We start from the raw sequence: 24,804 nt of genomic DNA on the forward strand, positions 1-24,804 counted from the left end.
CCAACCGCTCTATTTGCAACTTGGCAGATGGGGTTTTTTTGTTGTCTGCTCTAATGTGTGATGCGAGTTGGCTGCTTGCACTAAGTCCCATCAAGAGGAAAAGGTAGCTCTTGTCTATTGATCTTTGTTCAGGATCCAGTGTTTGATTTGTTCCTCAGGCAGTCAGATGCTCTCATCAGCTGGAAGCAATGAGCTCCAATATCTAAATTTGACGCCCCTACAAGTCTCTGCTGCTTCCATTACGCAGGGAGCTCAGCAATCGGGAGCAAGGGTGTTTTTCCGCCTCTTAATCAGCATCATGAGAAGTCAAACAATCATAAAAGCAAATAAAAGCCAGGAGGGTCCTATTTTATAATGGGCCTGGTGACCACATAGATGTAAACTGACGCTGGCTATATGTAGGTGTATATATGTAAGCATAACCCTTTCAGTTGTGCTCACCCCATTTCATACAGGTCGTTCTGATTCTCATGAGATAGTGGCGTGTGGGAGTGCATTGTGAATGTAAAGTAGGAAATGAGGGATGGTTCAACTGCTAACGGATCCTAAAAAAAAAATTGTAGTGAAAACTCATTAAATTTTTAGTGACAAAGGCAGTCCTGCAGGGTGACCTTTCCCTGTCTGTCTTCATTAACCACGTCTCTAACTAATGGCTGCTACTCAGTGCTGCTCCCCTGCTCTTCTTTCTCCTTGCCCTCTCCGCTTGCTTCTTACACATCACTCAAGCTTCTCCTCATTTGCTTTTTCCTGTGCCACCACACATCACTCTAAATTTTGTACAATTTTCATGATGTTCTGTGCCCAACAAGAAACATTAGAAAAGAAAGCTAATTTTTATTCTTTCTGTTGTCTCTTCCTTCTTGGTGCTGAAGTCATCTCTTGTTCACCTGGGCATGATACGTCAGTGTGATGAACTGATCATTGGGCATCAAGTTGTGATCCACGGTGTTCAGGACAGTGCAGGGTCTGTAGAGAACACTGACTGTCGATTTCATAAGTGAAGTGACAATGTATAAAACCACTTAGTTTCCAGCAAAACCCATTGTTTTTAGCCCTCAACTGAAGTAATGCCATTCCCTAGTGATTACAACATACTCATCACAGGAGTCCAGTCCAAAAGTAGGCAGCAGGAGATCCCAGCAAGCCCACCTGTGGCAGTTGTGATGCAATTTCACTCTTTGAGACAAAAAAGTGGCCCTGTTTGTTGATGCAGGGTATATACATCTGATCTGTGTCTTGGAAGATGCAAAGAAATTTATGCAAGGGTAGAAAAACTGTTTTGTGTTATTACATGAAATAATGTGGCTGGAAACCTTCTTTACCAGAAGGAAGCAGAGAAGCTGTTTCTGCCAGGTATGGCTGCTTTTCAGTTCTCATTTCTGTGCCATGCAGCGTAGAAGTGATATCGGGCTGATATGGCTTGAAGATTTGGACTAATAGTTCAGGGAGATGGGTGACCCAACTGGGGAGAGGTGACGGAGTCCAAACTGAATGGTAAGTCCTCTTGCCTTTATCTTATGTAGTTTGTTACATGGTTGTCTTAGTTTTTCTACACCTGTTTGTGCTGCAGGCATCACCATTGCATTAGCCAATCATTGGATACTGTCCAAGGTATCTGCAATTGGGCATAGACTGGAAAAAAAAAATGTCCTTGCTCCAAATATTAACTCAAGTAGCAGAAAATGCCTATTTCTGAAGAGAATTCATGTGGAAAATGTGCGGTTTTGGGTTTTCTGCACAGATTCCAAAATTTTTGTGACTGTTTCTGGTTTTGTACCTTTCAAGTATTTCATTGTTCCTTCTCTCTAGCCACCTGTGAATTGCTACCCCTTTTCTTACCTGGATTTCTTAAATATTTTTGTCATTTTTAAACTGTTAAGCAGAAGGCAATACCATTGTGGGACAAACAAGTGGTCTAGAGTCTACCAGTGTTGTCTGTTTCTTTCACCAAGAGATGCTGCCTGCAGGAGATTGGTGTATTGGGAAGCGACAGATAGAGAGCAGTGATCCTTGGGCTCATTTGTTCCATCCACATTTGATTGATGCTCTGATAGCCATTTTGGGAAGAGAAAGACATAAGGTTTGGAAGGTCCATCTGTAATTGTGCTGGATTTCAGGCTAAGCGGTGGCTCAACAGATAAAAGTATTGCTGAAATCTTCTATGTAATCCAGGCAGACATATATCTGTTTTAATACTGCATGCTCTCATTTCCAAACCCAGTCAGTGGTGTGTGTTTGTTGGGCTATGCATATGATGACATGAGCAGAATTCGGGGCAAATAATCTTTCCTGTTTGCTTTTATTGCGACTTCTTATGTCCTTGAAATATTAACAAAATGCTTTCTTGGAATGGGGTTGTACTGGGAGATGGGATCTCACTGAGAAGTTATCTGAAGCTTTCTTTTCTTTCAACAAAATTGTCTCATCGTTGACATTTGTTATAACTCATTGCAAATGTTACCATGTACAAAACATTCAATTAAACTGAAGAGCAGTGAGAAATACGCAGTTCCACTTTAGTGGCTGCACTTGTAACCAGAATCCCTCAGTTTTTTTGGAGCCAACAGAGTCAACCCTGGGGACCTTCACACAATGACTACTGTCCTCTGCCATGAGTCACACCAGTTGGTGTTCCCTGCTCTCGTGAGCTGGCTTGTCACATGAGGACAAAATTTCCCTTCCTTACTTTCCCAAAGATCTCTTTCATTCTTACTTGTTATCAGACCTGTTCTGCATCTGTTTGTGTCTCGCCAGTATTGCAGTGGGAATTGGCTGGACTTTGCGGGGGATTACATTTTGAAAACCAAAATCTGGAAAATGTTCTGTGATCCTTAGTCCTTTTGAAAAGCAGAGTAGTTGGTTATATATTTAGTTTATTGAGACTTGAACCTCTTAAGCCACGGGAGATTGTTCTTGAATTCTAAAAGCTCTAGTGGCATAAAGTTTCTGTAGAAAATAAGCCAATATGTTTGCGATGGTTTCTTTTCAGATCATAGGTCCTTTTGCCTCTAACATGTTTATGTGTATCTTCAGGTCGAAGCATACATGCTGAGAGCTGTAACTCTGGAAATGTATCAACAAAAACTTTTCTCGTATTTGTAGGAAACCAGGATACTAAGAGAGCACATTCTTTTGCAATGCCAAACTCGTCGTTGCGTATCTCTGATTCCCCAGGAAATCTGCAGGTGTAACTTTGCTGTGTGCTATAGCCACCCACTGTTTTGCGGTGTCAGCTGGGCTGGAGCTCGATCCACCCACTCCCGCCGCACTGGGCCCATTACACTGGAGCTAAAGGCAAAATGCAAATTGGCTCCACTGAGCACGGATGCCTTATGGCATGGATGCCTTATGGCAACGCAGTGGGATGGTAAAAACAGAATCATGGTGTCTCACTCCTGGTTTGGCGCGTGAACCACAAGATCCTCCTTCTCATTATCTCTTTATCAAAGCCTCCTGTTTTTCCCTGGATAGAGCACTAAAATGGAACAAAACTCTGGCTAATTTGCTGCAGGAAACCATTGGGCTTTGGGCATGGAGACAGAAAAAGTCATCCAATTAGTTATAGCCGCTGGTGTCCCCTGGTCTTGATTTGGTGTGTTTTTTCAGTGCCAAACAGAGGTATATAAGCATAGCTCCTTTTTTTCTTACATGAGAATACCTGTTCAGCTCATGTTTCCTTTGACTTCAGTCACCTGCTAGGCTCTTTGAGCCATGGGAATAAACACTAATTGATTCAGTTTACTACACTTGTTCCAGGGCAGGATTTACTTTGCATTTTCTTAGACCATAAACAACATCACTGCCTCTGGAGAGCAAGGGTGGTGGCTTTCTACATCAGCGTGTCTTTAGGTCCTATTTAGAAATGAGGAGAGTGAGAAAATATGTTTAAAATCATTCAACCTTTAAAAATAAAACTGTGACCTAGTGAAAAAGTAAGCATCAGGGAAAAATAAAAACCTATTTTAAGAGATGGAAGCAGAGAAGAAGCAGCAAAAATAATAAAACAAAATTTTATTACTGTAAATAGGAGGGTGTAAATCAGCAGCTCCCATCAGTAAGAGTACAGAGATGCTGAGCATGTGACTCAGCAGAGAAAAAGCAGGGAAATTAAAAAAACATTGAGCGGGAAATAAAGGAAAGATGAGAAACCCACCTATTTGCCAATGCAATAAATTATCCGTAAACGGTCATGTTTCTGACCAGATAAAAGAAGTCAATGGCGTAGTGTATAAAACAAATGTAAAAATATACTGAGCGTCTGTCATTCTGCGCACCTTTCCTGAACAGTAGCATAACCTTTATTTTTTCAGGTAGGCTTTTATTGTGGGGTTACACAGGTGGTGGTACAGTCACTGTCTTGAGAATAAAACAGCTTGCAAAGGGACCAGAAGCTTTTGCTGTAACAAACCTTTGGAAATCTGCCCTTTTGAGAGGAACAGATAGGGGTTGCTTGTCTGTTTTGTCACTTATGTGTACTTGTTCTTCTCCCACAGGCTGCCGGGTCACTATGAACAATGGCCCAGCTATACTACAAAAAGGTAAACTATTCACCGTACAGAGATCGGATCCCGTTACAGATAGTGCGAGCGGAGGCAGAGCTCTCAGCGGAAGAGAAGGCCTACCTCAGTGCTGTGGAGAAAGGGGACTATGCCAGCGTGAAACATGCCTTACAAGAGGCAGAGATCTACTACAACATCAACATTAACTGTATGGATCCTCTTGGTCGCAGTGCCCTCTTAATAGCCATAGAGAATGAAAATCTCGAGATCATGGAGTTGCTTTTGAGCCACAGTGTGTACGTGGGAGATGCTCTGCTGTATGCAATACGGAAAGAGGTGGTGGGAGCTGTGGAGCTGCTGCTGAATTACAGGAAGCCAAGTGGTGAAAAACAGGTTAGTCCGGTGTTCCTGTTCAGTTTTAGGTTATTATCCTGTATTAGGAAGGCAGTACTGCCCAGAGAGGTGCTGTGCAGGAGTCATAAAACAAAGTCCTTAATGTAGGTGCATAGCTTTAAATACCCAGAGTAGACACGGGCAGTCCTGTGTGGATGATAACTTTCCAGTCTGAACAAACATGTTCTGCCTGACTTAAATACTCCACTTTTTCAATTTCACTCAGTGTTCTTTTCGGTCTTACAGTGTTTGTGGACATTGTGATTTATAGGCTGATTTATAGATGTGCGCTTTGTAAAGGAATTTGGGATTGTCTGCAGCTGTATTACAATCTATAAATATGAACTATTGCTGTTGTACTTCTATTAAGTGGAATTGCTTTTCATAAGTAAATCCTGAAAACACACAGGCTTATAAATAACTGTAAGCAAGCAGTCTGCTAGGTTTCAGTACGTAGCCATGGTACAGATGTATCGCCTTGGTCTCCATCTCCAGAGAGCTCTAGTTCAGCAATGCTGTGGCAGTACACAACATAAAAACAGGAGCCACGCTGCTATATATTTGAGGAATGAACAGCTATAACTTGTAGGAAAGATCCTGAGCTACAGAGCCATCAGTAAGTTATGGAAGGATCTTTGTGCAAAACCACAAATTCTGACTCCTGTCACTTCCAGGATCGCACTGTCCCTAACTCTTATTTTTCTGTTCTTTTTTGCCACTTTTCATTTGTGAGCAATACTGCCAATAACTGGAATAGTTTATATTCATCACTGACCACTGGCAAGTTTCACGTGTTCACTGCTTAGAAAAGAACATTCAGAACTTGGATAATCCTCTTATATCTTGCCTTGTTTTGAAGTCCGCTTGAACGCATCCCTCTGTGTGTGAAAGAAGAAAATGATACCAGCCAATCCCAGAAAAAAAACTTTTCAATGACAGGCCCCTTAGTACACAGTTTTTCAATGGTGATTTCTTGTAGCCAAAGCAAACAGTAAGGATCAACCCTGGCAACACTCAAGAGTGCTCAGCTTAATACTTACAAAATGCAGCGCTCTGTGTGCTTTCAGACTGTGATTCTAATGTGGGGTTTAAGCACTAGAGAGATGAAGAATCTTTTCTATCACACCTAAAATTGGAATGCTAGTAATCAGTTTCAGTTTGACAAAATGCAAGTAGCAAAATATGCACTATACACGGAGAATGAGCTTTTTTTCCTTGGTCTTCTAGAAAGTTTAATCATCCTATAGGCCAACAGGACAGAAAATAGAAGAGAAGGAATGCTTTTCTCAGTAGCGTGAAGAACTCTCCCAGTAATTATTGCAGGTTTCTCCTGAAACACCATGGAAAGGAAGTGATGGGAGTCATGTGGATTTCTGAAAGATGTCTTGAATACCAAAATGTGTGTCCCTTCAAATTCACAGCCTCGCTGGTTTAACTGGACAGAGACAGAGATCCATGAAATAAGGTTGATTTATTGCAGCTGAAGTTCAGCTCCAATGTCTCTTGTTCAGTGATGCATTTCATTGTAGGTCTGTTTCATTTCTCTTTATCTCTATGCCAGTGTGCAGCTATCATTCTGTAGCTAGGTTTGTATTTGCTCAAAGTTCACAACTTGAAGGAGAACATGTGTGTGGAAGGAGAGATGCAGTGCCAGTTTCAGCTTTATTTACAAAGTTTGTTACAAGACCAGATTTCATCAGTGCATTTTAGACTAGTACTGGCTTGATGCAAAATTCTATGTGCAAACTAGGATTAACTTCCCTGGCTATGGTTCAGGCTCCTCCTTAGACTACTGGAAGTATTTACTGGCAGAGGGCTGCAGGACTAGGCTTCCATTTCAGCAGTATCACTGATTGTTCATGCAGTGATGGTAATTAACATTTATTTCATGTGTAGTGGTATAACATTAGATGGAAAGAAGTTCTTAGTTAAGCAAAGTTGAGACAAAGTTGGTTAGCTTGTCAAGTTACAAAGCTAGTATAGAAGGAGTTTCTGAACACAGGTTCCTGATGTTAATTCCACAGCAGTATCAATGTATGTTCAGTAATTACCTTTGCTGGACCCTATCTCATAATGTCTATTGGGAACCCCATACCCAATTGTTTTCACAGAAAGCACCTGATAAATCAGATTAGCACAGCTTTATCCTAACCAGCTACTTATATATTCTAAAACATATGGAAAAACTGCGTTTTGGGTTGAGTAGTAACAAAAATTCACATTTCATGCAATGGTTTCAGTCTGGCCGAGAAATTTGTAAGATAGTGTTGCAGCACCTCTTATGTATAAGGTTTAGTATAATCTGTGCATGAAATGTACACAAGCTTCACTTTGCCTGAACAAACCTGCGTGAAGGCAGCTCCTTGACTCGTGTAGCAGCCTGTTTCCAATTAGGGGGTAACTGCCTTTGCTGCACTCTGGGCAAAGGTGCAGAAGAAGCATCTGGTTGCTCTCTTAAATGTTCAATACATCACCGTCATTCATCTGTGACTGGGGTCTGTGAAAACCTGTTTGTTCCCGTTTTCCTGCTACCTGCCTCTGAGAGGTTATTTGACTCTATACCAAAGTCTTGTTTCTCCAACTGCCAGGCGTGGAGAGCTGTTCCTATTTGCGTCTGTTCACGTCAGCTCAGTTAATTGTTGTCTTTGCAGCTCAATAGCAGCTGAGTAGCATCATTCAGCACAATCCATTTTATGAGCATGTATCTTCGCTCATTCCCGTAACCTTATCATCGTACCACAATCCTGACTGAAAACATTACAGGTTGCATTATGCCAGCCTCTTGTGGAGTTACAGTGTCTGTATCTAGTTAGCAAAAAATATACCCCAAACATGGCAGGAAACCATGGCCCCTTACAGACTCGACCTGCAAAGCAGTTTTGCTCACCAACCACGGAGTCTGTAAAAGGTGATGTGTCCTGGACGTTCTGTATCTGTCTCGAGACCTGCCCAAGGCTAAGAACACTGCTTTTACCCTGCATGATGACCTTTCCAGGGAGCAGAAGTAAAAAAACTTTCAGCTATAAGAAGTGACCTTTGTTATGTTTCTTATGTAAGAGTCTCATTCACGGTGTAAGGGACAGGAACAAATGGATGAAGAGATATTAGGTGAATGCAGGCAGTCGTTGTTCTGCAAACTTTTGCTAGGCTGCTGTTTAATTGTCATTTACTGAAAATACCATGACAATGGCAAGGGTAAGTCATAGCCAGTAACTATAACAACATGCTTCTCCCGCACTGCACTTGTGTGTATGAGGGATGTCTCAGGAGGGGAAGAAATTATTCTGTTTACATGTGGAGCGTATGAGAGCCAGGAGCATGAAACACCTCTGTCTGAATGCTGCTACAAAGCACATGATAGATGAGTGTGCTGAACAGTGATATGTTCAAGTAGATCTCTTTCCTTTTATGTTTACCTCCAAGCAAGGTTTATGAGCTATTTTAAGAACTTAACATTTCTCCTCAAATCTGTTCTGCCTGGTCCTGTCAGCATACAGCCACAGGTTTGTGTACTGTCCCATGAGTCTCTTGATAAAGCTGGGGAGAAGACTTCACCAGTGACAGCCAGAATAACTCTATGGCTAATAATGGTACAGCTTTTTTGAGAGATACTCTCACCATGGGAGACTTTTTGACCTCAGTGAGAGAGTCATTATGGTGCAAGCATCTTTCTTTTTCTGTGGTGGGAAGACCATAGAGGCGTGCTGGTGTTCTTCGCTCCTTGCAAGGAGTAAAGCCCAGGCTTTAAAGGACCCAGTCTCCTCTTCAGCTCAGAGCTCACCTCTTCTCAAATATGCCACACCATGCTCTGAGCTGCACTCTCACATTGTTTTACTGTCATGGTGCAAATGTGGTCCAGGATATGAAGGAAGATGCATGTGTGCAGAGCATGTTGTGCTGCTGGCTGCGACAGCCCTGCACACCCACCGCAGCGCAGGTAGGAGCTCTGCTGACCCCAGTGGGATGTGGACTGGACCTGGCACGGCACTAAGAGCTGCAGGGAAATAAAAGAAAATCAATTATCCACTCAAAATTATTAAGTAACAAAAGATCTTTTCTAGTTCTGTGATTTTTATAAGTTCAGTTGTTATTTCCAAATGTTATGTTATGTATTCCAATTAATCCTCGGAGATTTTTTTTTTTAATGATCGTTTGCTTTGGCCAGTCACTTTGTATTGCTGCTCGGTATCGAAGGATATTTTATGTTTCCCCAAACAGGTGACAGACAGTTGCAAAGCAAGCAGCCTATTCATGAATATTAAGAGGAACAACAAAACAAACTAATATTCATGGCAGATAAGGAGTTTGCAAGCGTTGCTTTTCCTGTGGAGGTTTATAGTCAGTGAATATGTATTCTCCAGGAAATAAGTGAGCTCTATCTGGTGCTTTTATAGTTTGCTTTTCAGGACAGTGAAGAGGCTGATATTGTACTGCATAGTGGCAGAAGAGTAGTACATGCAGACTGCGGACTGCTTGGCACAGCAATCCATGCCCAGGTCTTCCACGTGATGAATGTCATGTTACTTAAATACAATGACAAACCACTGAATAGGCATCAGAAAGAGTGGTTTGTGTCAGAAATGGTAAAAATTGCCACACAGAGATGCAGTAGTGACTTTGGCCCAGGCTTTTTCAATAGGTTGGCTCATCTCTTTTGGGGTAGGAACGTTAAACTGCAAAGTTGTCCGAGCACTGGACAGGTCCAATACATGCAGTGGCAAAACCAAGACTTTTTGTATTATTCCACAGGTGCACATCAAAACCAGAGATCTGCCTGGGGTCCTATGGAGTTGGAGCTAACAAAAAACTTGAAATTGTTTCTTTCATTATTTTTGATTCAGTACTACCGCAGAAGCAAGGGAATGTATATGTGAGGCCTGTTGAACAAATTCTCTTTTCCAGTAAAATCTTCTGTCTCCCAATCTATTCAATCTTTGAGTTTGGGCAAGTTTTTCTTCCTAAAAGTCCTATCAGATTTTTTTTTTACTCTACAAACATCAATACAATGAGTTATGTTTTCAGTCAGGCTGGAGCCTACACCTAAACTGCACCAGCAATGAGCTGGAAATCTATGCCTGAAAATTTAAATTTTCCTACCTATTTAATTCACTTTCAATTTCTCATTACTCACAGTTGTATTTCCAGACAGTTTGAAGCTGAAATCAGTACAAACTTTCCTTTGACTCCAGAGGAGGTCTTGAGGGGCAGTTTCTTAATAGCCTCTTGTGTGAGTTCCGTGAAGTGGTCCCAGTTCTCCGCTAAACATGCATCACAACTCACGGGGTAGCACTCTCGGTTTACTGACATCTTGCATTGGTTTTTGCCTTGCTACAGTGGATGTGTTTGCAGCACCAGCCACGGGCTGTGCTGACTGCTGAGCCCTCCTTCCATTCTTTAAGAAGCTCTAATCAGTCATCTGAATTACTACATGTTCATGGTGTAGCGATAAGCACCTTTACGGGGAGCTGTTTTCTTCACAACAATCAGAGCTGACATCAAATGTTTACATAAGGATGATACTAGCATCTCTCTGGTATCTGCCAAAATTAGCAACTTGCTCATGGCAGATGGCTCCAACTTAATCTGGTTCACAGATGGGACTACAAATGCAATTCCTCAGTAATGAGAATAAAAAGAAAAGGGTTCTCAGTATTTACAACTGCAATTCAGTTTGTTTCAACAGTCCAAAGGCCTTCAATGAGATCTCAACAGAAACCTATCCATATGTCTTCCAAAAGAAGGAGCTTTACAGACTGGAAGAATACAGCTGTGAAGAAGAAGAAACTATAGAGAATAAAAGGCAAATTTTCAGTCTTAGGTGCTAATTCAGATACCTGCAGGTGGAAGGGTTTTGCATTTGATAGTATTAATGAACTTAAAATTTGACCTAAAAAAACCCTCTTTCAGATGAGCTGATGAGTGAAAATCTGCCTTGATCTTTGTGCAGATATCATAAATCAACAGCATAGAGACAATCTTTTGTGAACTGGAAATTATATGTTGCGTTAAACCATTTTATTCTTGTCCAAATCCAGTTAACTTTTTTGATAGAATGTGGTTTAGCCTTATTTTCCTACTCGCGTAGGGTTCTTTGTCCTGTATGCAGACTTCAGTGCAAAGTTTAGCTCTTGCCACCAGTGGCCCTTAATTTCTGCAGACTTGCTGATACTTATTAGATTAGATGTACAAGCTCACTGCTAGCACTGTCAGCCCTGTGCTGTCACTGACAGGACTTTTTAAGTCAAAGGAAGCAGATCATTTGTCAGCTATCTCATGACACAAAAGCTAGATTCTGCAGGCAATTAGAGAAGTATTTTTGAAGCAGCTGGTGTTCCTCATGCCCTGGCTGAAGTGGTTACTATGGATCTGTCTTGCCTGCAGGCAAAGTGCACAGAGGTACCCTACAGCATGACTAGAGGACTTGGGGTTTGGAGCTGTGAGAATGTTATCCTGTCTTCTTCAATAAAAGGTTTGTCTCTTTTAGAGGTGAAGGAGAGACTTGTAGACAATCAAAATTACTAAGCTTTGCAGCACTAGTTCCTAACTTGTAAGCTGAGGGTGAAGGTAGGGAGATCGCTCGCATATAGGCGGAACAAAGAAGTGTTGCTTATGTGGTGGTAACAGGTATGCATGCACCATCTTTTTCTGGAACATCACAGAGGAGGGCAGTACCAGCAAGCATAGAGCGTTACAAAGGCTGAAGTACAACAAAGCGATCAAAGCAAGCCCAAAGTGCAGGCAGATATGTGTAGCCCTTCTGCAGTGTTGACCTCCTCATACCAGCAGCATTTGTGTTCTTCCTTGGGTTTAAATAAAGTTCAACTGGTTCACGAAGTTGTTGCTCAAACCTGGGCACCTGTATCAAGGAAGTCTATAGGCATGGTCTGTTCTCACCGAGCTCCTGCTGTAACAGAGAGGCTGATTGGTGACTCAGTGCAGCTGCTGTGCCCCTTTGGTATGACTCAAACCAGCCATTTCCATACTAATATGAGAGACCCAGGGTGAAAAGGGAAGGCTGAACCTGGTTCAATACATGCCGAGCAAGAAAGAGCAGGTTCTGAAGAACAGAAGCAGTTGAGAAAAACTGGCCTTAAGTTCTCGGTATGAAAATATTTGAAAGGCACAATAAGGAAGAAAGATTGTGTCTCAAAACAGAAAACTAGCTGTTACTGCTCCAGAGCTTACTACGTCTGCTAGCATCCAAGCTTTTCATTATTTTTATTGATGCAGTAATAATTCACAGCTATAGTTAACGTGCTTTTGACATTGGTGGCTGCCTTCAAAATGAATTCCATCTAATTAAACTAAACTACAGAGAAATCAAAGACCACTTCAGTTAATTATTACATTTAACTGGGAATTTCTTTCGTTGCTCTCCACTGCCTTCCCCCCCAAATAATCTTAAATCCATGAGAAGGAGGTGTGAGGCAAAACGAGGAGTTTGGGTGATGTATTGCAGGGACCTAATGAGTAGCATCTGGGCTAGGGCTTGCAGGCTGCAGTGCCAGCTACCAGACATCTGACAGTGGCAAACGAGTCACTGGCTCCTTCTTCTGGGCCAAGATAAAGTCTGTTATTAATTCCTAGGAGAGCTTGTGGGGTCAGGCTGAGAACTGCATCACAGCATGCACAAACATGTTGTGCTTGTAATTGAACATATAGGCACGTGGAGAAGTTGGGAATGCACTGTTGTACAAGATGTTTCCCAGGGAATGATTTTATTAATTTGTGGGAGTGATCCTAATGGTTGCCTGCATTCTGCACATTGTGCAGTGTATTTTTGGTCAGGAGTGATGGGTACATGGGATTCAGCTGGGTGGATGGCCTATAGCAAATTATTTGTAGGGATGAAACGTCCTGATTGTATTCCTACACAAGAAAAGTTTTGGTCTCTTTATAGATCTGTTGATTAATGTGTTAAGTTTCAAAAAATTATATTTCACTACCTACCCGGCATCCAGGAACGTGCCTACCTTGCTCACCAGCCTTTGCTTGTAAGCCCCACTACAACAGTAGCTGCTCCCTTACGTAAGCCCTCTGATGTCACACAACACATGATTTTTCCTCTGATCTGAATGACTTCTGCAACCCAGGAGGAGCTTTTGACACGTCTGTCTGGATTCACTGATACAAATGTGCAGGAGAGACTGCCGGGCGCAGTGGTTGCAGCACATTTTCCAGGGGGAAGCTGCTTTGTATGGAGAAATGGAGCATAACAACTTACAGGCTCCTCTGAAACAAAGCTTGAGGCTTGTTTATCCCAGTTTTCTGGTGGCAATTATGTTGGCACTTAATTCACGGCAGTGAGAAAGGTCTTGTGTGTTCCACTTAAAAATTCCTCAGGCAGACTGATGAGGAGTTAGAGCCAGTCTCTGAAGCATGAGGGCCATATCATTAGCTAGATGTTTGGAACTACCTCGCGTTAGAAATAACAAAGGAAGTCACTGCCTAAGTGGCAATAAAGGAAGATTATGACCCAACAGATCTTATTCTCAAGTGAGACCCTGCCACCTGTCTAGGTTGTCATTGCTTTGCTATCACAGACTCTACAGTCTTTTCAGAAGCCACAGAGTCTTCTTGGCTGGCGTAATAATGATGCCAAAATCACAGCTTAATACTCAGAATGGGGAGAAATGCAGCATCCTGGTTTGTGAGCATCAGGATGTGTTTTGTGCAATATCAGATAGCTCTGGGCTGGCTCCAGATGCAGTCACTCGTTCCTCTCTGGGATTTTGTCTTATGATTGAATCTGATTATTTTCTTTTTATAAAAAAGAATGTGATTGAATAGGAACTCAACTCTACCTCTGCGAAGCAAAGAGCCCTTCCTCTTCAAGGTCTGATAGAAACATATTACCTCACCTAAACTTAATGAAACATCTCTCATCCGCACACAGTAATAAATTACAGGAAATAGGGACATTTTATGTACAAAGATGACATGAAAGGCTATAGATAGCATTATTATTAGCCTATATTAGCACATGTTGTCCTTGCTGCTACTAAATCAGAACAGCAAATACAGAGACCAGATAAAATGCATTAAAAGCTAGGCAGCTCTTCCCTCCCTGAATAAATCCTGGAAAATATTTGAAAAAGAATAGCCATGATAAAAGAAAGATTACCTTGAAAAAAGAGCCTGCAGATTTCTAGCTAACCATGGACTTGGTTTCAGCATGTTTGGGTTCAAGGGAAATCTTATCCATAAAATGAAAAGATATCTAGTGTGCAGTGATGTTCCAAGGACTCTAGTATGGTTCAGAAATTTACTGGACTGTATTGAGTAAATGCTTTAACAAAATTAATTTCTAGTCTTAAAAATGACATGAAAAATTGTTAGGGTTTAGTCTTTACTGAAAGCAGCTGCTTCTGTCACAGAGCACTGCTTAAAAGGGTAAAAAAGAAAGGTGAAAAATGAACAAACAACATGTTTCCAAATGGGGGAAAACCCCATTTTCAGGCATATGTGAAGTAGTCTGTTTATCCAGACTTCAGGGGACAATTCAGTTTACTCTTGTGTCAGCAATACTGGACTGGCACCTGAGTTGGTATCGGAGGGTCTCAGGAAACATCTAGCAAGCAAACACGGAATCTGCGTTTTGGCAAGACTTTGGCAGATCTATAATGTGCTGTGAACCAGGTTCTGGTGTCACGTATGCCATTTTAGCAGCTTCATTAGTGTCTGGATTTGTAACAGTGCCAAACTTTTGTCCCTTGTTTGTTTTAACTGGACAAGTGTCGTTATTCAGCTGGCCCCAGGCTGTGGACATGTATTTTAAAGCCGAATTTAATTTGATAGTTGGTGATATCATAGAGATAACGTGACATAACATGTAAGGTGTCACTACAATGAATGTTTCAACCATTCTTACACAGAGAAGATAAAAAGTCATAACCAGGAGAGGGTGCAGTTGCTCATGGCACAACACTGGTCTTATTTCTCTAGCCAGCGGTGGGCACTCACTAGCCCCTCTTGCTGCTGGATTCAGAGTTCTCAGCTGAGGAGAGACACAGGAATCCAGGGCAGCGCAGACCTCAAGACTGCACTTCATTTAAATACAAAAGGTTCAAACAAAAGGTGACTCTTTACCAGCATCCCTTTGTGACTTGGAGAATCAACTCCACACCGACTGCTCTCTTCCTCCACTCCATCAAGTCCCTCATTTTATTTCCTTCACTGACATTGGAAAGGGAGGGCAGCTTAGAGGACAAAGTGCTCTGTTTGGAATAAGTTCCCATAGGCCATTTAAATGCATATTTGCAAAATCCTTTCCTTCTGAAGGCTTCTCTCTGGATTTCTCTTTTTTAATCCCCAACAAAAGAGAAGTTATTATGTAGCGTCAAGCACAAATGATGATATCTTTTGACAATGTTTCTGGCTGTGCTGCCTTTCCTAAACACATGGCTGAACACAAGCAGCTCTGATGCAGTTCTGCCACTGTCAAACGCTCTAGGTTTCAGTTTAGCTCTGAAAACTAATCCCTTGGGTCTACCTCCTTTTTTTAAACACATGGATAAGAAGCGAAATTAACACTTGGAAGAATCTACAGCAGATATAGCTGGATTAACGAATTGGCCTTAGTTTATTGGTTGCAGAGGAAAAACAAAGTTATGAAAGTATCACAAATATAATTTTTCACATTACTTCAGTAGTAATGTGTTATATCATACTATTTTTTATTCAAAGTTACCTATTTCAGTGTTAATATGCGCCATCTAGTAATCTTGTATCAGCATTTGGCTTGCTACAAGGCACTAAATAGTACTAATTTTCTCTGTTCTACAGTGTCAGTCTGAGGGGAAGAGACATTTTTTTGGCTTTACAGGCGTGGAAGTCACTGTGCAGATTTTAGACTAGAGGGAGCTTTTTGTTCAGCTGGATATTCTGGGACAGCTGTATTGCAATCACTGGAATACTTCAACAACAGCAGAGCTTGCCCAGAAGTACGTCTAGAACCACGTGTGCTTTATGCCTGAGTTAACAAACTTGGTCATAAACAGTACAAAAGCCTTTAAAATATATTACTTTTTTGTTACCAATTTGTGTCATTCATTGTGTGTCATTAACCAAATTACATAATTTCAGTCAATGAATTGCTTTTTAGAGAAAAACCAGCCTTCCTGTTAAGATAGATACTGTCATCAATGACAGAAGCTGTCTCTCAAAGCATCTCTGATTAAGATATTCAGTTACTGACAGCAGCATCACTGCATCACCTAAAATGAAAGCTTAAATTTGTAGGACCATGTAATATTTTTCCAGGGTCCTACATAAGGAAACAAATGCCCATGGGGTTCTGTCAATGAAAGAATTTGTTTATGGGTTTAGGCGAGGAGCAGGACTCAGTTGGTCATGCCAGTCACATTATGCATTTTTCTCAAGACCCTTTTGCTGGTAACATGGCTGATCTGCAGTCTGGCAACTCTGACTGTTTCTCTTATTCTCTATTTATAGAGCTGCAGCTAGAAGTACCACAGGGCTGCGATTCTGAACAGAGTCACAGTCACTGCTAAAACTCCTTTGACTGCTAAGTCTTGCACTAAATTAATGTAGTACAAAATCTTCCTTTTAGAATATTGGAAATTCATAGGCTCATATAATAGTCTGAGTTGGAAGGGACCTTAAAGATCATCCAGTTCCACCCCCTGCCATGGGCAGGGACACCTCCCACTGGCTCAGGCTGCCCAAGGCCCATCCAACCTGGCCTTGAACACCTCCAGGGATGGGGCAGCCACAGCTTCCCTGGGCAACCTGGGCCAGGGCCTCACCACTCTCATGGTGAAAAAATTCCTCGTTATGGCATATGCACTTCCCCCATATAGGGCTGCATGCAGGAAACCAAACCAGAAAGAGAAAACCCAAGCTTCCCTTTCTGTTTTACATCTGAAGTTTCCCAAAGAGGTTGCATGAATTTGTTTTGTTTGATAAAACATTGTTTTGGCAATTGGAAAAATCTTTTATAACATATAGTGGAATTAAAAAAAGTTATGCAAGCTGAAAATAATGGAGATTAATATATTTACAGTTTGTCATGGTTATACTTAGAATTTATTACACCAGTCCTGGTGAGGTGCTAGTTTATGGAATGGAAATGGCTTGAAAGTTTGGCAATTCCACTTGTAACAGGTAAAAGTATTATTAGCTATTTTCAAGCATAAGTGGTGGCATTCTCAATGCCAGACAGGATGAGTATTTAATCAGTTTCTATCCAAAGCAGCTTACAATTAGAGATTAACAAAACTAAGAAAGTAAAAGATTTTGCGGTTAGACTTTGCTTTGCCTCCTAGATATTCTCTTTTCAGTTCAGGTCTGAAGCACTGAAGGGTTACCGGGGGGGAGGCGGTGGGTGGGCTGCAGCTGTGAGCACCAGTAAAGGTGAACACTGAAGAGAGACCTGAACATGTAGGGAGATGTGTCTGGCAGGGTTACCAGACCATAATTAGGAAGATTGTCAATACAGAGTGGCAGAAAAGCATAAGACAGAAAAGCATAAGACAGAAAACCATCTCTGAATTGTCATTAGACGGAGACAGGCGCTGAGGAAAGAGTTCCAGATTTTGCACTTGACTGGCAACTTCCTTTGCGGCAGAACAGCCTTTTTTTTTCACTTAGTTGTCCTTTTTTATGTGCATAGGTAGATGACAGATGCTGTAGAAACACTAAAGCTTGCTTTGAAACCCTGTGGTGTTTAAGCCTGAATGTTATCTTCCATGGTCTGTAAAAGGCAAAAGATGCATTTGTGTGAGGATGCATTCCTATTAGCCGTCTGGTTTGGCTGAGGAACATACTTTTGAGGTGTATCTCCTTAACCTCCCCATTTCCTGCACTTTGGTTCACATGGCTGAGCAGTCTCAGAGCACGTGAGCTGGATAGCTTTTACATGGCACTAAACCGGAGGATGTGCTCCAGCGGCACTCGTATACCAGACTTGATAGAGTCCAAGGTAAAATTCCTAAAAGACCTACAATGAGGACATTTGGTCTTCAGTCCCAGGTTTTATTCTTTACTCTAGTTCTGATCCTCTTACTCTATCCTAGTTATTAACATAAGCAGAGACTCCTGCTCTCCCCATCCAGATCTTCTTTCCAGCAGTGCGCTATTTACTGGAAAGCTTGTTTTCCTGTTCTGAGGAGAGCTTAGCTATACCAAACAGTGCTTTTATGTGAGCTAATCCTCCATTTTCTTCTCCTTTGATGAATTAAGCTTGTTTCTCCCCTCACCTTTTTAAATAAAGGAGATTTTTCAGTCACTGCAGTATTTTTCAGAGAAGCAGTGGTACAGTGGCGAGCAACCTACCTCAGAATTAAGTCTAGAAAGGTGGTAACACGCATTCAATCACTTGTTGTTAATGGTAGCGTTAATTTCTCAAGTGAACATTACTGAGATGAAATTCGGACCAGGTACATGCTCCTATGCAAGTAGTGACAATAAGGTCCTGAAAGACTCAGCTTAACAGCTTATGTCAGGTGATGAGGATAACGGGAAAGAATTTGTTATTCAGGTCACTTAATGAAAATAACCTTGGAAGAGCCCTTGGGGTAGAATAATTTATTCCTCTCCCGCTTCGATGAGTGTAAGTTAACCCAAGACACAGAAGCTGATCTAAGCATGAACTCAAGCTGTCAGAGCAGTGCAGAGGAACATCAGCAATTACAATGCATTCCTGTAATCTCTGCTGCCCCTCCAGTGATAACACATAGAATACGCCTTCAGAGCAAAGGCTTGTTTTGCATAGGCCCATCTTTAAAACATGACAGTTTAAGATGCAGGTTAGCAAAACACTGTGCAAGAAGACCACAAAAATATTCATCACAAGACATAATTTTTAGCTAGTGCGTGGTCTTCGGATCAGCCAGGCGTAGAAAAGAGAGGCCACAGCAGCCGTTATTTGCACTATTCCTGTTCTGTGTTTTGGTCGTTTGTTTTGCTGCTTAGTTATTGTCAGAAATAAGCTTCAGCTCCTGTGATTTGGGGCCTTACTCTGATCTGCTCCAAGACCCCAGGGAGCCTCTATGTCTCTGCATCACCGTTTAGCTTCTTATCCCTTCATTAGAAGGGCTGCACGCTGCCCAGGAACGCCTGCCTTCCGTACAGTGCCTGCCTGCGACCTGGCAAAGTTGTGCTCTGGTTTTGGGGTGAGGGCTTGTGATACCAGCCAGAATGAGGGATGGGAGATCACTTAATAAATACTCCTGATTTGATCCCAAACCTTGGGACAACCATTTTGAGAGCCCTAGGTATAGATTTAGAAAACCTCAGGGGCAGACAGAGCAGATTAGCACTATCCCAACCTGTAACATGACTACCTTGTCAGCGATGTGCCCGTTTCATATTCTGAGCAACATGAATATCTTGACTGTGTAAAGCTCAAAATCCTTTTCACAGCCCTGGGTGCAATAACTTCCATATAGAAAAACAAAATTAAACTTGACAGTAATAGGAGTGATAGAGGGAGAAAGCGTTCTTCCTTTGAGGCAGAGGCTGTGAATACAGCAGCCAGTGACTGACTGAAAAAGGAGGGAAGAAAGATAAATGCAGTTATTCAAGCATCAGGATTTAAAAAAAAAAAAAATGCCTCCAAGGGAGAGAAAAAAAGAAAACCCTGCACCTTTGTCTTGTCATTTAAAAAACTACCTAAAAGAGCTAAGCACAGGAAAGTCAAAAAACTTACAAAGAGAGCTACTTTTAGCTGTTTGTTACTAGATATCTGAAAATACATTTGTCCAACCTTGCTAGGATACACCAAGCCCTCCATGTCCCACAGCAAATCCTCACTCCCACTTTTTCCTTTTTCCCGTTCTATATTTATAGGGTCCTTCCTGGCTGCCTCTGTAGGCTGCCAGTGATTTAACTTCTCATGTGCCACATCCGGGGTAGCAGACTTGTATTATTCCCCCAAATACCACTATCCACCCGGTGAGCCGTGCTCCAGGAGGTGATCCTGCATCTCAGTGTGGTGCTGCCCTTTGAGAGAGTGTTGTGTGTTGTGCAGAGGCTCTGTTCTGCTGTTGATGGGGTTATGTAGAGGTTTATCAACCAACTACAGCCCCGGAGTCTTAAGCTTTTTAGAGCTATAGAGGCACTTGGTGCTCAGGGAACTTGGATTCAGTGGTTGCACATTTGCTGTCTCACAACCACTCTTAGGGATGTCCTACAGAAGGATTTCTGACTGGTTACTTCATGCTACTTTATTGCCGCTTAACTTTTGGGTTTTTACAGACTGAGTAATGTTTCCTGTCATTAGGACTCTGACAATAGCCTCTCTGAACCACTTTTGACGTTTGCAAGGGGAAGCAAGCCCACTGTTCACCAAAACCAGCAATCACCCCTTGAGCCACAGGATGCCAACTGCCAGGGCAAGAGCAGTGGGCACACGAAGTACAGTATGCTTGAGTAATGATTAACACGCAACAAAGCCAGCTGCCTGTGCTGCAAATGGAAACACACTGTGTGCTTGGGATGTAAGAGCATTTTGGTCTAATTTTGCACTCTGCATATAGTAATAAGACACAACAGGGTGTGCATTAAGCTCATCGTTTGAGAAGTGCAACAGTAGCTGAATAATGTACACCCTGGAGTGTCTTATTTGTAGTGGACTATGGCTCATTAATTTTACATTTAAATTTTGGCAAAACCATTAAAAGAAACACAGATGTATTTTGAGGGCAGTTATGTAATGTATCCTGCCACTGAAAAGTATTTTCACATAAAAACAGTAGGGGAAAAGTGAGGAAAAGGTTTGCTCAACTGCAGACCGGTGTTTGGGTTGGTTTGTGTAGGGCCTGCTTTGTGCAGTTCCTCAGTCTGCTAATGCAGATATGTAATGCAAATAATGATAGTTATGGAAATCTATTCAGTGGTTACTCTTTTCTAGAGTTTTGTTTTGTGTAACTGCCTGGGTCTTTCGTATACTTTTTTTTTTGTACAAAAGTCCGCCTTTTGGTATATGAACCAGTACCCATTTCAGAACAGATTCACATGTAAAACATCCAGATGGGGTTGTGATTGACTTTCAGACCAGACTTGGAACTGAATGGTCACAAGTTCCTGCTTGGGAGGCAGGCAGGCATGATTTGGGGGAAGATGTTTTTGCCAGAATAGCAGAGTGTGTGTGTGCATATGGATACAACAGGATTTAATGAACAGAGGGTAACAGGTTTAAGTTGGAAGAAGAGAGATTTAGATTAGCTGTTAGGAGGAAATGTTTTCCTGTGAGGGTGGGAGGCACTGGCAAAAGTTGCCCAGAGAAGTGGCGGCTACCCCATCCCTGGAGGTGTTCAAAGCCAGGTTGGATGGGCCTTGGGCAGCCTGAGCCAGTGGGATGTCCCTGCCCATGGCAGGGAGGGGTGGAACTGAGTGATCTTTAAGGTCCCTTCCAACCCAACACATTCTATGATTTGGCAATTCTGTGATCACTTCAAAAGTATGAAGGAGGGACATCTTATTTCTGCTGTTCCACATGAAATATGACTATGGTTTATCCCTTTATATAGGTTCCAAACTTGATGATGGACACTCAGTTTTCAGAATTCACTCCAGATATCACTCCAATAATGCTGGCGGCTCACACCAACAACTATGAAATCATCAAACTGCTTGTCCAAAGACGGGTAACAATTCCACGCCCACACCAGATCAGATGCAACTGTGTGGAATGTGTCTCTAGTTCGGAGGTGGACAGCCTGAGGCATTCCAGGTCAAGGCTGAACATCTACAAAGCCTTAGCCAGCCCTTCGCTGATTGCCTTATCAAGTGAGGACCCCATCTTGACGGCCTTCCGACTGGGCTGGGAGCTGAAGGAACTCAGCAAAGTGGAAAATGAGTTCAAGGCTGAATATGAAGAGCTTTCGCAGCAGTGCAAACGTTTTGCTAAGGACCTTTTGGATCAAGCACGGAGTTCTCGAGAACTGGAGATTATTCTCAACCACAGAGATGATCAAAGCGAAGAGCTGGATCCCCAAAAATGTCATGATTTGGCAAAGCTAAAGGTAGCAATAAAGTATCACCAGAAAGAGGTAAGAGTCATGTAAAAGCAAAAGTGTGTGAAAGCTTCATGTATTGGGTAAAATGATTCATTTCTCTAGTCTCCATGGGTTTGTTCAGGTTTGCTAGCTGAGACCCAGCAGGAGTGAGTTTGTATTGAGTGGAGAACCATGTGCGTATGGCTTAGTCACAAACCAGGAGGTTCAGTGCACCTTGGTGACAGCGTGAATCTGGTGACAGTTGAGGGCCGCAGGACGGGGACTTGCTGTAGTAGGGTATGGCTTCTATGGCACCAACACCTTCTGCTTCAGTTGAATCCCATTTCATTGTAACCCATCCCCGAGCAAAGAACAGCCTTCAGAGATTTCCAGGTTTGTTAGCTCTGAAAGCTTTTCCCAGTAGCTGTTCTATACAGGAAGCAAAATCTAGAAGTGGTTGCATGGCTCATGAAGGTCTCAACTGCAGGAAATAATATAATATACAATTCAGTTCCTTCAGTCACCAAACGCTTCATAGCACCCATTCAGCACTAAGTTATAAGGACCAGAGAAGCGCTAGCGGCAGAAAAGAGCAGGAGAGATCGAGAGCGCTCCCACTGTCCCAAGTGTCTGCATTACCAGTGATTCTGTTAGGTAAACATGCTTGTGTGCTGCTGGGAAGTAGATCATGTCATGTAAATACTTCTTCCTGTCTGAGACACTTCAGATTGATTCTTGCTCCTTTATTCAGCAGTGTTTTAGGAACTGAGAAAAAATTACCAGAAATTCATACTCCTGCCCATAGTATCAGAACGGAAGGACATACTTCAGCTAAAGGGCACAGAGCATTTCAGAAGCCCTACAGATCCAGAGATTTGTAAGTTGATTCAATAAAGGCCACAACCCCAAGGAGAACACTGACAACAGTTTCATGAGTTGGCTGTGGATTCTCTTTCTCTGTCCAAACTTGGACAGAATTTAGTAGATGATATAGTACTGTTGGCCAGATGTTCCAGGTTATCTGAAGGAGGGATTTAGCTTGCTTGGTTGAGGAACTGAATTGCAATGACTATTATAGAATTATAGAAACATTGAATACTTTGGGTTGGAAGGGACCTTGAAGATCATCCAGTTCCAACCCCTCTGCCATGGGCAGGGACACCTCCCACTGGCTCAGGCTGCCCAAGGCCCATCCAACCTGGCCTGGAACACCTCCAGGGATGGGGCAGCCACAGCTTCCCTGGGCAACCTGGGCCAGGGACTCACTGTCCTCACGGTGAAGAAATTCCTTCTTATGTCCAGTCTAAATCTGCCCCTCTCCAGTTTATACCCATTGCCCCTCATCCTATCACCACAAGCCTTTGTAAACAGTCCCTCTCCAGCTTTCTTGTAGCTCCTTCAGGTACTGGAAGGTCTCTATAAGGTCTCCTCAGAGCCTTCTCTTCTCCAGGCTGAACAACCCCAACTCTCTCAGCCTGTCCTTATATGGGAGGTGCTCCAACCCTCGGGTCATCCTTGTAGCCTCCTCTGGGCATGTTCCAACAGCTCCAACATTACATTCTTCTACATTCTTCTATGACATTCTTCTATGCCAGAGGATGACAGGAGTGATGGAAAGGCCTGCCATTACTACCCTTTTCACCGTTTTCCTCACGTTTGACACTTTATGCGTTGACTTAGATGAGAACAGCCTGATGTGATACATTCCACCTCTCTTAATGGCTTCTCATGTCATCTGACATAAAATAGTCAAGAAGTGAAAGGTGTGGATTTGCTTTTCTCCCCTTTAGTCTGTTACACTTCCTGAGTACCAGCCTCTTGATTCAATGAGCTGGAGCCTCAAGTTTTCTGGGGTCTCGCCCTTGGTCCCTTACCATTCTTAACGGGCTACTCCAGTGAAGTGTCAGGCTCACTGGCCTTTATGCCAGGTTGTGGTTTTTGCTCTGAGAGGTTACGCCACAGATGCTTTAGGGACATGAACAAGTAGTGAAGAATTAGTTTGGACAAGGATAATACAGTACATCAGGTCAATTGTTCCTTTAATCTAAGGGCCAGAAACTCTACTTCTGTCGTTTTTTTTTTCACTGGTTTGATAGCCACAGTCTCTGCATCCACATACACGCTTCAGCAGCCAGGACACTGCTGCGTGTAGATCACAGCTGACTTTACTGTCTTGTTACAGTTCAGGCTCACTAGTGACATGCAAGCACAAATCTGCTGCTACCCTTTTGTTGTGTTCACTGTGAGTCTGAAGGAGTTCACTGTTTGAAATGTTGTCTTGAACAGTTCTGAAGCTCTTCTATTTTAAAGTAACAAATTTTTAATCTTTGCTTGCTTGCTTGCTTGGCTGTTTTTATCTGGTTTTTTTTTTTAGGTATATTTGACTGAATTCCAAGCATATGGACAAATTCCATGTTTTGTGACATACGCATGGCAGTTCCAGCATGTAAATGATAGCAAATACGCTCCGTGCTGCCAGCTAAAGTCAGTGCTTTTTCCAGGTAGAATACTGGTGAATGAGTTTCGGAAACCAGCATTACTGAGCCCCCTCATCCTACCTGGCTGTTAGCAAATACCCATTGCATCCTGCAGGATAGTGTTTGTATGCAACAAAATATTCCAGAGGTTTTCTTGCCGTGGTAATTAGTCCAATACAAAACACCAAACAAGATATAAACGTCATTGTCTGCTTCTGAAAGAAATGAGTAGGAACATTTGTCAGGGAGACTCTGAGAAATGCCTTTTAATCATGATTGAAGAGTATCAGGCTGAGATAATTTTTGTGGGACAGGAAGGAAAATAGAAATGAGTTCAGTTTTGTTAAAGACAGCTCTGCAGAGAGAAACAGCAGACTTTTAAAAAGTAGATCATCTTGTTCCACTGAAGCTTTTTATGTCTTAATGTTAAATGGGATTGGATTGGATTAGATGAAGGAGCTTTTTATATCTTAA

The 24,804-nt window shown here is 42.3% G+C and overlaps 1 protein-coding gene across 2 annotated transcripts in view; it reads left to right on the top strand.

Moving 5' to 3' along the window:
* The window catches only part of TRPC5 (transient receptor potential cation channel subfamily C member 5), a 101,861-nt gene that overhangs the window by 25,745 nt on the left and 51,312 nt on the right, over window positions 1-24,804 (top strand). For both annotated transcript variants that reach the window (XM_054075911.1, XM_054075912.1), the window contains exons 2-3: window positions 4,494-4,892; window positions 21,386-21,907. In XM_054075911.1, the coding sequence (XP_053931886.1) occupies window positions 4,515-4,892; window positions 21,386-21,907 (900 nt within the window). In that variant the 5' untranslated portion in view covers window positions 4,494-4,514. The remainder of the gene's footprint in view (window positions 1-4,493; window positions 4,893-21,385; window positions 21,908-24,804) is intronic.

The sequence above is a fragment of the Cuculus canorus genome, chromosome 10, assembly GCF_017976375.1.
Source record: "Cuculus canorus isolate bCucCan1 chromosome 10, bCucCan1.pri, whole genome shotgun sequence".
Taxonomy (NCBI): domain Eukaryota; kingdom Metazoa; phylum Chordata; class Aves; order Cuculiformes; family Cuculidae; genus Cuculus; species Cuculus canorus.